Genomic DNA, 14,088 nt, shown 5'->3' with positions numbered 1-14,088 from the left:
TCCTCCTCAGCACTTGGAGGAAGTGGAGTCTCTGCTGTGTCTTTTTAACCAGTGCTGCTGTGTTGACTGTCCAGGTGAGGTCCTCAGATAAATGAGTCCCCAGGAACTTGAAGGAGGCCACTCTTTCCACACAAACCCCGTTGATGGATAGTGGAACATGGACACCCTTATGCCTACTGAAATCAATGACCATCTCTTTGGTCTTCTTGGTGTTCAGCTCCAGGTTGTTCCTGAAACACCACCCTGCCAGCTCCTGTATTTCCTCCCTGTATGCCGTTTCATCACCTCCCGAGATGAGGCCAACCACAGTGGTGTCATCGGCAAACTTAATGATGGTGTTGGAGGGTGGATGGGTGAACAGTCGTACGTGTACAGGGCTACAGGAGGGGGCTCAGCACACAGCCCTGGGGGGAACCAGTGCTGAGTGTCAGGGTGGATGAATAGAGCTGACCCCACCTTCATAACCTGTGGTCGGTTGGTCGAGAAGCTCTTGATCCAGGAGCACATCAGGGGGTCCAAGACCAGGTCCACCAGCTTCTCTACCAGGATGTCAGGGCTGATGGTGTTGGATGCTGAGCTGTAGTCGACGAACAGCATCCTGACGTAGGTTCCTGGGAGCTCTAGGTGGGTCAGGGCTGTGTGAAGAGCTGTGCTGATGGTGTCCTCCATGGACCGGTTTGCCCTGTAGGCAAACTGGTGTAGGTCGAAGTTCCAGGGAAGACGGGCTTGAAGGTGCTGGAGAACAAGCCTTTCAAAGCGCTTCATCACCACAGACGTCAGTGCCGCTGGTCTGTAGTCATTAAGGTCTCTGATGGCTGGGGTCTTGGGCACTGGAACCATAGTAGCTGCCTATAGACAGGGTGGTAAAATAAATAATCAAAGGGATGGTTATTTCTTTTCTGGTTTCCATCATTCTAACTGAGTCCTCCTAACAGAAGACAGTTCTGGATTCTCTCTCCTTCATTCTGGTTCCTCAGAGCTGCAGGACTTTAAAACGAACCACAGTGAAGAAAAATGAGGACAAATTCTTTAGCCCACTTAGAAAAGATTCAAGTACTTTTAGCCAAGTTTGGCATATTGGATGTATTTTGCATGAATTTTGAAAAGATTCAAGTCATTCTGGACACATTTTGAGGCAATTTTTAATAATTTTGGAGAACTTTCATGTATTTCTGGACGAGTTCTAAATCATTTTGGACAAACTGAGTCACTTTTGATGTATTTTATGTGGTTCTAGATGAGTTTGAGTCATTTTAAATGATCCAAGTGATTTTGGAGACATTTTAAGTCTTGAGTTTTGTAGAAGAAATAATCAAAGAAATGTCTCTTTTTCTGTCATTCTAACATCTCTGAGTTCTCTCCTTCCTCATTCTGGTTCCTCAGAGCTGCAGGACTTTAAAACAACCAGAAGCTGCTGCTGGAGAAGAAAGAATCCTCTGAGACACCAGGTCCGTTTCACGAAGCAGGTTCAACAAACTCTGAGTTTAACCCTGAACTCTGAGTTGATCTACTCTGAGATAGAAAACTCTGAGTTTTTGGTTTCACAACGGCTGATTTGAGTTGGTTTAATCAACTCGGAGTAGTTTCACCCGGAGTTAAGCGCGTGCACCACAACTCTGAAAAGCCAGCATCAATTGAGCGCTGATTCGACAAGTCACCATGGCAACGGGGAAGCGGAGGACTACACCGTTTGAAATGGAAATCTTAATGCGCTTATATAGCGAGTTTGAACACATTTTTAGAAAGAAGTGCAACACCTGCAGCTGTAAAAGAGAGGGAGACGGTGTGGGAGAACATTGCTGCCCTGTCAATGCGTAAGTTTAAATCACAATAATATTACAGGGGAAAACTGTTTGAATAGTAGCCTATTAAGTTATTTCATTTAGGTGCAATCCTGCAGGGGAGAAGCTTAAGATGAAATATAAGAACATTGTTCAAACAGGTAAGAAGTCAGCATAATCTCATGGAGCTACCTCATTTTGATCATGTTTTACATTGTAAAGTAGCCTAAATATTAAGTGGCTGTTTGACTGTGCAGTGGTTTTATCCCACACATAGTCTAAATGTCTGTATCCATATCATGTTCTGTTAAATAATTAAGCCTATTTAAACTGACAGACTTCTACTCAGCCAACTATATATATATATATATATATATATATATATATATATATATATATATATATATATATATATATATATATATATATATATATATATGTATATATATATATTTTTTTGTTTTGTTTTTAAAGCATGTTCATACAAATATTTATTTCTCTTTTGTTTCGTTGTTCTTCTTTTGGCCCAACAGATTGTGATGGTACTATCTGCCTGGTGGAGCCCCTTCACACCACAACAGACCTTGTAACTGTAAGTAGGCAATACTCCAAAGATTTAGCCAAATGGTAGTTTAAGTCCACTGAAACATATCAGTCATCTAGGATGAAGAGGATGAAACTGTGTCTGCTGCCTTTACAGAGAGGGATCCAGAAAGGCATACAGAGGTATGTTACTGATAGTTCTCTTCCCATTCACATTTCTGAACATTCTGGTGGAATATAGAGTGTGACATTTAGCCTACACTGAAGTATTGCACATTCTCCTCCTTTTTAACAGAGCATGGCTGGACAGCAGCAGGATGCTTCCTCAACTTCCACTGCACAGATTGACACAGTGAGATGGATGTTCAGTAAACACCAGAGGTTCAGTCCATGGAATTCATGTGCAACTGTATAATTTAATGTCCTTTATGTATTCCCAGTTATCAGTAAAACAAATATACAAAATCCACTTGCTGAGAAAAATACAAAAAACAGATAAAGAAATGCAGTACTTGGACCACCAGATTAGGAGGGCAGATCTGGAAATTGAAATACTGGAGCACAAGTTAGAGGTGGATGCAGGTCACAGGTGAATTATGTGAACTACTGGAACATGAACTAAACTAGCTCTTTTATTTGTAGGAAATAAAGAAGACCAAATGAAATGTATGTCATGTGTTTATTTGACTGCTGTGGTGGTGATGATGGAGACTTAATCTCTGCAGTGATTATTGCATATGGTGTCTCTGACTGCTCTGCTGTCCTGGATACCTGGCAGGTGGATGAGGTCATCATCTGGGTCTTCAGTTTTTAGGGCAGAGTGTTGCTCTCCTCTAATAGTGGTAATATTATGAAGAACAACACATGCCACAATAATATCACAGGCCTCTCAGGAGTCACCCTGAGGTGATGTAGACACTGGAAACAGGCTTTCAGCAGGTCTGTGGTCATCTCCACCCAGGCTCTCATCCTGCAGTGAACCTGGTTGAAGTTCTGTTGGGGGCCTGGTTCAGGGTCAGGGTATGAGGTCATCAGCCTGGGTTGGCATGGTAACCCCTGTCACCCAGCAGAAGGCCATCAAACTCTCCTGTAATGTATAGTGGATACATTAGAGTATATTTAAGGAGGGAGACAAGTGAATTATATTGTGAAAATCTTTAGGATGTTTACCACGTTGCAGTCTGTTGCTCACATTAAACTCATGATAAATCCTCCAGTCATGAACAGATCCAGACCACTTGGCCTCCACATTGGAAATGATGTGTGCAGCATCACATATGATCTTGACAGTGCAGAGAATGACTGATGTTGAACTATGATGCAGTCTTTAACATTGTGAAACCGTAGTCAATCTACCTCTAACCTACCTGCACATTTATACTGTGAATGGACTTCCTGTTCACATAATCAGCTTCATTATATTTGGGAGCTGTGATGGGGATGTGTGTGCCATCAATGCAGCCAATCACACTGGGAAATCCTAAAAGAAATTAAATTTACTAATCACAGTCTGAGATTGCAGCACAATGTCATTAACTGGATATGATTTAAAATGAATTCAACAGATCTCTACATCATTCACCTGCAATCCTGTGGAACTCCTCCTTGATGGCTCTGACAGGTTTATGTCCAGGGAAAACCACAAAGATGGTAAAAGTCGTTTCAGATCCAGACACACTTTTCTGACCGTCCTGCATACAGTTGTCTTACTGAAGTGTTCTGCATCTCTGACATTATATAAAAAACTTCCATTTGCAAAGAACCGCAGCACAACACACAATATCTGATGGGATGTGAGAGCATGACTGAGGTTGGTCATGTTGTAAATGTAAGGATGGATGAGGTTGGATGTAGATTATGGACTGTGATGTGAAACTGTACCGCTCAAAAAGATAACTGTCCAGAAATGTGAGAACATCTATGCACGGTCTGATAACAATCTCCTGACGAATATTTAATTCTCTGTGCAGTAATTCTGCTCCTTCATCTACTGGATCGTTAATTAAAGGAGTTTGGTAAAGTTGGCAAGATATTCACAGATTCGGACTTCCGGCATCAATAACTCATGAGATATACGTTGTAAAAACATAAACAATGCCTCTTTCAAATCGCTGTAAGCTAGACAATGTGCTACGAGGCCAGTTTTATCAAAAGTCGCTGTCTTTCAAGTTGCAGAAATAACATTGATGTCTATGAGCAGCCGGCTGTGCAACGAGTGAACAGGGACCGTCTGCAAATAGCAAAACCGCTGCAACAGCGAAGAGAGACAAATATTCAATTACTTAACTTTTATACACTGTAGTGTCACCAAATTTACTGCAGCCATCAATTGTCTCCTGCTGGTCATACTACAACTCTTGGTTTGATACTAAATAAAAAAATCTGAATTTTAAGGAATTTTTTATAATTTTATTATTATTTTATTAGTAATAAAATTCAATAACTTGACTCTTATACATTGTAGTGTTACCAAAATCACTGGAGCCATCAGTTGACTTCTGCTGGTCATACTACAACACTTGGTTTGATATTAAATAAAAAAATCTGAATTTTAAGGATTTTTTTTCTTATTTTCTTATTATTTTATTAGTAATAAAATTCAATAACTTCCCTCTTATGTACTGCAAAAAGATTACACTCTGTCTAACTCAGTTGGCTCCTGTTGATCATACTACAACTCTTGGTTTGATATTTAACTATTTTTCATGATTTTAAGGACTTTTTTATTAGTAATGAAACTGTTGTTATATATAGCAGATATTTTTTGTTGTAACAGTTAAAAGTGGTCATCCATTTTTTTTTTTTTTTTTTTTGGTAGATTGTGTAACATTAATAACCAAAAGTAACTGAATTTTAATGATTTGGGTTGTTTATTGCCATGTGAAGATGTGCACACTATTTAGTGTGCATGCTTGTGTGTGAAGTTTAAGGATTATGAGTAAATTAGCTTTGATGGCTCTTCTCTTGATGTATGTGGGGCTATATTTTTAGATCCACAGTGCACCTGTTTGTCCAAATACATGATACTGAATAGTAATGGAACTTGGACTCCTCATCAAAGAGAGGATCAGATAACATCAATATACCAAACTAAACTGTTTAGACTGTCTCCTCAAGTACTGACGATTGGGAAGAAAGACAGTCAGACGCTTTCTTACGAGGCTGCAGCCTTAACTGATTCATTTAAACCCTAATGTTAAACAGCTAATAATATTTTCCAAGTTAAGGACTGCACGGACAATACTTGGAAGAAAAAACCTGAAGGTATGATCAGTAGGACCCTTTTGATGGTTGGATGGCGTTTATTTTTTCTGCAGTGTTTAAGAGTAAAGTAAGTGAATTTTATTTACTACAAAAATTCCTTAAAATTTTGTATTTAATATCAAACCTAGGGTTGTAGTATGACAGTCAGGAGACAATTGATGGCTCCAGTGAATTTGGTAACACTACAATGTATAAGAGTGAAGTTATTGAATTTTATTACCAATAACAATTCCTTAAAATTCAGATTTTCTATTTAATATCAATCCAAGGGTTGTACTGTGACAGTCAGGAGACAACTGATGGCAGCAGCGAGTTTGGTGACACTACAGTACATAAGAGTGAAGTTAATGAATTTTATTACAAATAAAAATTATTTAAAATTCAAATTTTGTACTTAATATCAAACCAAGTGTTGTAGTATGACCAGCAGAAGCCAATTGAAGGCTCCAGTGATTTTGGTGACACTAAAGTAAACAAGAGTGAAGTTATTGAATTTATTACTAATAAAACAATACTAAAATAATGAAAATTTCTTAAAATTCAGATTTTGTATTTAGTGTCAAACCAAGAGTTGTAGTATGAGCAGCAGGAGACAATTGAAGGCTCAAATGATTTTGGTGACGCTACAGTAAACAAGAGGGAAGTTATTGTATTTTATTACTAATAAAATGATAAAAAATTCCTTAAAATTCAGATTTTTTTATTTAGTATCAAACCAAGAGTTGTAGTATGACCAGCAGGAGACAATTGATGGCTGCAGTAAATTTGGTGACACTACAGTGTATAAAAGTTAAGTAATTGAATATTTGTGTCTCTTCGCTGTTGCAGCGGTTTTGCTATTTGCAGACGGTCCCTGTTCACTCGTTGCACAGCCGGCTGCTCATAGACATCAGTGCTATTTCTGCAACTTGAAAGACAGCGACTTTTGATAAAACTGGCCTCGTAGCACATTGTCTAGCTTACAGCGATTTGAAAGAGGCATTGTTTATGTTTTTACAACGTATATCTCATGAGTTATTGATGCCGGAAGTCCGAATCTGTGAATATCTTGCCAACTTTACCAAACTCCGGGCAGCAATGTTCTCCCACACCGTCTCCCTCTCTTTTGCAGCTGCAGGTGTTGCACTTCTTTCTAAAAACGTGTTTAAACTTGCTATATAAGCGCATTAAGATTTCCATTTCAAACGGTGTAGTCCTCCGCTTCCCCGTTGCCATGGTGACTCGTGGAATCGGCGCTCAATTGATATTGGCTTTTCAAAGTTGTGGTGCACGCGCTTAACTCCGGGTGAAACTACTCAGTTGATTAAACCAACTCAAATCAGCCGTTGTGAAACCGAAAACTCAGAGTTTTCTATCTCAGAGTAGATCAACTCAGAGTTCAGGGTTAAACTCAGAGTTTGTTGAACCTGCTTCGTGAAACGGACCCCTGGTCGCGACCAGGTTAGATTCATGGAGTCTGTTACTATGGTAACTGACCGAGAGCTTCAGTTACCCCTCTTTGTGAAACGGAAAACTCTGAGTTTCCCTCATTTCAGGGTTAACAAACTCAGAGCTTTCACTAAACCTGCTTTGGACTGTCTGCTTTAGCTCTGTGTTTCAGGTGTTGCAGCGCCGCCCGGTGGCCGTTTGAGGAACTGCATGGATGTGTGGTAGGTTCTGTTGTTTTAGTCTTTTTCAAATTAGTAGTTTCCAGCAGCTGTGACACAGTTCATCACTCCATCTAGAATGAAATATCCTTCCTAATCTGTCCAGATTCATGTAAAATGTGAGATTCTAGTTCCTGAGTGAGTTCAACCCTAATTATTCCTGCAGAATCAAGTCTTGATACCAGAAATTATCCACAGTTAATCCCATTTAAAGCTGTGGAGACAACATAACTTAAAACATGTCCAGAATTATTCAGAATTCTCCAAAATGACAGAAAAAGACTTGAACATGTCTAAAATGACTCAAAAGCTGCCAAATATGACCTTAAAAACGTTCAAAATGACAGATAGACCAAATGGACTCAACAAATGTTTGAATGAATCCAGAATGATTTAAAAATGCCCAAAAAGACACTGAATTTGTCCAAAATAACCTAAAAAATGTCCAGAATTATTGAAAGTTGTCCAATGTCGCACAGATTTAGTCTAAAATGACAGATAAAGATGTGAACATGTCCAAAATTAGTAAAAAGCTGCCAAATATGACCTTAAAAATGTTCAAAATGGCTCAGAAGAGGCTGAGAAAATAACCAAAAATGACAGATATTGACTAAACTGACTCCAAAAATGTTTGAATTATTTAAAAATGTCCACAAAAGACACAGAATTTGTCCAAAATAACTTTAAAAATGTCCAGAACTGTTCAGAATTGTCCAAAATGATGGAAATTTGGTCTAAATTGACCACAGAAAGGACTTGAGGACTTGAACATGTCCAAAATGAGTCAAAAGCTGCCAAATATGACCTTAAAACTGTTCAAAACGGCTCAGAAAAGGCTGAAAAATGACCAAAAATGACAGATATTGACTAAACTGACTTATAATGTCTAGAGTGATTTTAAAAATGTCCAAAAAGACACTGAATTTGTCCAAAATAACTTAAAACGTGTCCAGAATTATTGAATATTGTCCAAAATTGCTCAGATTTGGTCTGAAACAACAGAAAAAGACTTGAACATGTCTAAAATGCCATCAAATATGACCTAAAAATGTTCAATATGACTCAGAAATAATTACCAAAAATGACAGATGCTGACTAAACTGACTCCTAAAATGTTTTCATGAATCCAGAGTGATTAGAAAATGTACAAAAAGACACTGAATTTGTCCAAAATAACTTCAAACTGTCATGGTCCCTGCTCCTGTCCTGCTCTTCTCTGTCCTTCTTCCTGTCTGTCATCTGTCTCTCCCTCACTCGTCCCATGTCTTCTCTCTCTCCTTGTCTTGTCTCTCTGCCTCCCTCTGTCTTTCTGCCTGATTACAGCTATGTGAGTCACCTGCACTGATCAGCTCATTTAGCTCACCTGTCTTCCATCACACCTCCACTATATAAACCCAGCTCAGTGCCTGCTGGACCAGAGACTCATGTTCTGCATCATCTCTGCGCTTCATGGTCACAACTCTGCCCCTGTACTCCCAGCGGTTCCTGTTTAGTTCCCCACCTGGACTTAGCTTCCCTGTTTGGATTCCCACCTGTTCCTGTTCTGTCTCCAACCTGCTGAAACTCTGTTTTGTGTTCCACCATTTCCCGGATTCCCTGAGCCTGCTCACCAGCCCCTTCAGTTAGTTCCTTCTTGTTGTAAGTACCCAGTTTTGTTGGATTAGTTTAGTTTATTCATTTGTGGTTTACTCTGATTTTCCCCTCAGTTGTTAGTCTAGAATTTTGTTGTTTTTGGTAGTCTTGCCTGTTTTCCCAATTAGGTTTTGTTTGTCAGCTTTCAGCCCTTCATCCCTGCCTATCCCTAGTTCCTCACTAGTTTGCATCCCTAGGTTTCTGTTCATTCTAAATAAAGTTCCTTTTTCTGCTACAACCAGCTTGTCTGCTTTTGTGCCTGCATCTGGGTTCTCCAACTCCCCCGCGTAACAGTAACGTGTCCAGAATTATTGAATATTGTCCAAAATCGCTCAGATTTGGTCTAAAATTACAGAAAAGACTTGAGAACATCTAAAATGACTCAAAAGCTGCTGAATATGACCTAAAAATGTTCAAATGAGTATGAGGAAATTACCAAAAGTGACAGATATTGACTAAACAGACTCAAAGAATGACTCGAGTGATTTAAAACATCCAAACTATCTTTGAAATGGTCTCAACAGGCTAAAGGAGGACAGATGGATGGGCGTCTTTTGTAAATGGAGTTGGAGACAGAACAAAGCGACACCAGAACTCGGGTTCCAATAGGATCTTTAATTCTAGCTACAGTTGCACATCACGTCACGGCTTCATGCAGACCTCTACTCTTCTAGCAGACCGTTGTACCGTCGCTACTCACAAACACATTTAAATTACCGGCAGCTGCTCAGAGCACAAACAAACAGAACAAACCCGATGACGTCTGTACAGTAGAAAAAACAGGGTTTTGGTTGGTCAGGAACCCCGTGAGATGCAGCGACGCCAGAACACCTGGAGGGGGTGCTGTGGTCCCTGGTGCAGCAGAGCGCCCCCTAGGAGCTGGCAGTTTGGTCCCTAAAACACCATCCAGCCACTCAGCTCAGACAGGAAGTCTTTTAATTTGGTGGTTCAGCTTCCTGTGAGCAGATTGAGAGTTTCTTCTCCAAAGAGAAGCAGGAACGTGGACTTAACAGGACGTTCCACTAATTAATCCCTTTAAGAGTCTGGATTCACCGATTGCTTCAGGAAACATCTTGATTTGTCCAATGATCTCCAGATGACCGTCAGAGGAGCACAGGAACCAGAGAATTTAGAAAAATGACTCAAACCAGTCAGTTAATACTAACTCACCTGCTTTTATTTTGAAGGGTAGTTTAGTTCAGTGTGGAGATGAGTTTGGACCAATCAGATCCTCAGCAACTGGACTTCAGAAGCTCTGGTTGGAGGTCATTAAGGAGAACAGAAGTCTTTGTCATGGTGCCCCTTTACCAGCTAAACTCCCACAATGTTCTCTGCTTTAACCTCCTCTGGTCTCTACAGGATTAAACAGGAAGAGGCTCCACCTGCTGGAACAACCAGGAACTACAGCTGATCTACATTTACTAACATCAGGACCTTCTCCTTCCTGGTATTTTGAAGTTTTGTGTCTTGTTTTTGTCATTTCATGTCTCCTTCCTGGTGTTTTTTGTCTTGTTTTCATGTCTTATTTACATTGTTGTGTCTTATTTACGTTGTTTTATTTGTGTTGTTTTGTCTTATTTATGTTGTCGAGTCTTCTTTGCATTGCTGTGTCTTATTTACATTGTTGTTGTGTTTTTGTGTTGTCTTTGTGTTCTTATTTACGTTGTGTCTTATTTGTGTTGCGTCTTGTGTTGTCCTTTTTTGCGCTGTTGTCTTATTTGCATTGTTGTCTTTGTGTTGCTGTTGTGTCTTATTTGTGTTGTTGTCTTCTTTATGTTGTTGTGTCTTCTTTGTGTTGTTGTCTTTATGTTGTCTTATTTACATTGTCTTTATGTTGTCTTCTTTGTTGTCTTATTTATGTTGTTGTGTCCTCTTTGTGGTGTTGTGTCTTATTTACGTTGTTGTTGTCTTCTTTGTGTTGTTGTTGTTGTCTTTATGTTGTCTTATTTACGTTGTTGTTGTCTTATTTACGTCGTTGTTGTGTCTTCTTCGTGTTGTGTCTTCTTTACGTTGTCGTTTCCACCTTCAGTCAGTACTACCTAACTTAGCTGATGGTTCGTTAGTTGGTTTGAGTGGTTTTTCTTAACTACTGGACAGCCGGTGGTCAGACGGACGGATCGGTTTGAAGTTTATCAGACAGAACAACCAAAGCTGGAGTTTCAGTCAAACATCAACAGAATGTCCTCAGCTGCCTTCTGCTCTGAGTTCCTTCATCAGAAAATCTGGATGTTTCAATTTAGTTTTAAAATCACCGGTTGACTCACTTCCAGCAGGTCTGATCTCTGATCCTGAGTCTGAAGAACATCTGATGAACCGTCAAAGATAAAAACGTGAAAGGTCCTTATCATCACTGATCCAGGATCTGTCATGTTGGACAGCAGATCAATGACATCAGATTCTGGAGGAGATGAAATAAGAACACTGGAAAGTTCCATCTTTGAGTTCATTGACAAACTGATCATCAGAAGTCGACTGGTGAAGAAGAAATGAGAAGGAAGTTACTGCCGACTGAGAAGGTTTGACGAGTCCTAGAAGCTGAAGTACCGCTGGACGGTCCGATCCCAGGACGGTTCTGGAGTTTAAATAGTTCTCAGGCAGAACTGAGATTCTACGACTCAAACATTAAACCGAAACGTATCAAACTGTTCAGAACCACTAAAAAATCATCCAAAAATCATCCAAAAATCATCCAAAAATGTCTTATTTACGTTGTTGTCTTATTTACGTTGTTGTGTCTTAAAAATTGTCCAAAAATCGTCTGAAATTATGTTGAAGAGGTTTAAAATGTCTGTTCATATTTCATCTCCTCCAGACTCTCAGGTCATTGATTTGCTGTCCAACATCACATATCCTTGGTCAGTGATGATGAGGAACGTCCAGGTTTTTATCTCTAAAGGTTCCTCAGATGTTGTTGTTCCGTCTCGGCTTTAGAGATCAAACCTGCTGATCTGACTGATGTCTGGACGTGTTTAATGTGTAAAGATAAATCTATCTGTAGAAAAGTCCAGATTTAATGCCAGGAAAGTTTCATTCTGATGAAGAAACGTGTAGAGAGCAGAACAGGAAGTAGAAAAAAAGTTCCGCTGAGGTCGGATAACTTGAGGCTCTGCTGAGAGCTGAGGTTTAACTGACGCAGCAGAAGAAATCTCCTGGACATCTCACAGCCATTACATTGGAGATGGATGGTTTGCGTCCCACAGGGTGAGAACAGAAAGACGCTGTGTCTCCGGTGGACAGTTGGACAAATGTTTGCATTGGGAGGATCCACAGTGGTTCAGAGTCTGACAACACAAACCAGACAGAACAAATCTGAAAAATAAGGCCCCTTCAAAAATTCACAAATCATTTCTAAGAAAAAAAGGGCGACAACAAAAGAGGCACCAAAAAGTGGAGATATAAAATATGCAGTCTGTCTGTGGTAGGAAAAGAGGACCGGCTGGATCTATAAAAACTACATCATCCTGGAGGACGTCCCGGACGGGAAGTGTCCCAGATGCTGCTTCTGACGGCGTCCTCGCGTCGTCTTGTTGCACCTCCTGAGGACAAACGAGGAGAAATCTGACTGAAAGTACCGCACTAATTTAACATTCAACTTTCTCAGATCAACGCTGTCACTGCCTGAGGTGCTTTTATTTTGAAGGGTAGTTTAGCTCAGTGTGGAGACGAGTTCAGACCAATCAGAGATTGGACCTCAGGAGCTCTGGTTGGAGGTCACTAAGTAGAACATTAGTCTTTGTCATGGTGCCCCTTCCTGATAAACTCCCACAATGCTCTCTGCTTCATGTTGTGGTTCATTTTTGTCATTTTGCATTGCGTTTTTGTTGTTTTGCGGTGCGTTTTTGTCATTTTCTGTCTTGTTTTTGTCATTTTGTATGTTGTGTGTGTCATTTTGTGTCTCGCTTTTGTCGTTGGTGTCTTGTTTTTGTCGTTTTGCCTCGTTTTTGTCATTTGTGTCTCATTTTTGTCATTTTGTCTCGTTTTTGTCGTTTTTCTCATTTTTGTCAATTTGTTTTGTTTGTGTCATTTTGTGTTTCATTATTGTCGTTTTGTGCCTTGTTTTTGTAATTTTGTGTCCCTTTTTGTCGTTTTGTGTCTCGTTTTTGTCGTTTTGTGTCTCGTTTGTGTCACTTTGTGTCGTTTTTGTCACTTTGTCATTCTTGTCATTTTGTGTCTCATTTTTGTTGTTTTGTGTCTCGTTTTTGTTGTTTTGTGTCTCGTTTTTGTCATTATGTCTCGTTTTTGTCGTTTTCTCATTTTTGTCAAGTTGTGTCTTGTTTTTGTCATTTTGTTTCATTATTGTCGTTTTGTGCCTCGTTTTTGTCATTTTGTGTTGATGTCGTTTTGTGTGTCTCGTTTTTGTCATTTTGTGTCGTTTTTGTCGTTTCGTGTCTCGTTTTTTTCATTTTGTGCCTCGTTTTTGTCGTTTTGTGTCTCCTTTTTTGTCGATTTGTCTCTTTTTTGTCGTTTTGACGCAGTAACACGCACACACTGACTGGTGACTCAAGCTGTGTGAAATGTGCGTCCTCGGGTCCAGGTGTGTGTGTGATTTCACAGACGCATGCGGTGTGGGCGGGGCTACCTGGTGAAGCACATGACCACAGCCACGATGACGGCGATCTGCACGGCGCCGATGATGGCGGCGATGAGGACATAGTGCAACTTCTGACCACTGGGGACCACGTAGAGCACGTTGAAGTCCAGCAGCTGGTCGCACTGGGGCCCGCCATACGCAGACTCACAACTGGCACACAACAGTAGAGATTCAATGGCAGTAAGATACAGACACACAACAGTAGAGATATAATGGCAATAAGACACAAATATAGACACAAAACACACAATATAGATATGACAATAAGTAAAAATATAGAGGCACAACAGGCAGACACACAGTATAGACACACAACACACACACACAATATAGACACACAACACAGACACACAGTATAGACACACAACACACAGACACACAATATAGACACACAACACACAAACACACTATATAGACACACAACAGAAAAACAACACACTGATGCACAACAGAGAGACACAACATAGAGACACAACACAGACACACAACATAGACACACGTCATTTATCATGTGTGGTTGTTCTGCGATGTTTGATGATGCTAATGACTAATTAACAGTTTCAGTTGTTTAATTTTCATTTAAATATTTCTGTATGTATATATATATATATATATATATATATATAAAAAA

At 39.8% G+C, this 14,088-nt stretch overlaps 1 protein-coding gene and 1 long non-coding RNA gene across 2 annotated transcripts in view; one reads left to right on the top strand and one right to left on the bottom strand.

The window, feature by feature from the left end:
• Nucleotides 1-4,872: 4,872 nt before the first annotated feature.
• On the top strand, nucleotides 4,873-10,902 carry LOC129347946 (uncharacterized). The gene is made up of 3 exons (XR_008600298.1): nucleotides 4,873-5,655; nucleotides 7,176-7,237; nucleotides 8,558-10,902. It is a non-coding gene; the product is annotated as an uncharacterized LOC129347946 (long non-coding RNA).
• LOC111586948 (tomoregulin-1) overlaps nucleotides 9,462-14,088 on the bottom strand; it is a 15,484-nt gene continuing 10,857 nt past the window's right edge. Inside the window, exons 9-10 of the mRNA XM_055006893.1 lie at nucleotides 13,446-13,607; nucleotides 9,462-12,402 (exon numbers count right to left, since the gene is read on the bottom strand). Of these exons, the coding sequence (XP_054862868.1) occupies nucleotides 12,318-12,402; nucleotides 13,446-13,607 (247 nt within the window). The 3' untranslated portion in view covers nucleotides 9,462-12,317. The remainder of the gene's footprint in view (nucleotides 12,403-13,445; nucleotides 13,608-14,088) is intronic.

Source organism: Amphiprion ocellaris, chromosome 22 (genome assembly GCF_022539595.1).
Source record: "Amphiprion ocellaris isolate individual 3 ecotype Okinawa chromosome 22, ASM2253959v1, whole genome shotgun sequence".
NCBI lineage: Eukaryota > Metazoa > Chordata > Actinopteri > Pomacentridae > Amphiprion > Amphiprion ocellaris.
Note: the sequence above shows the minus strand (reverse complement) of the source record. Positions and strands in the feature narration are given on the sequence as shown.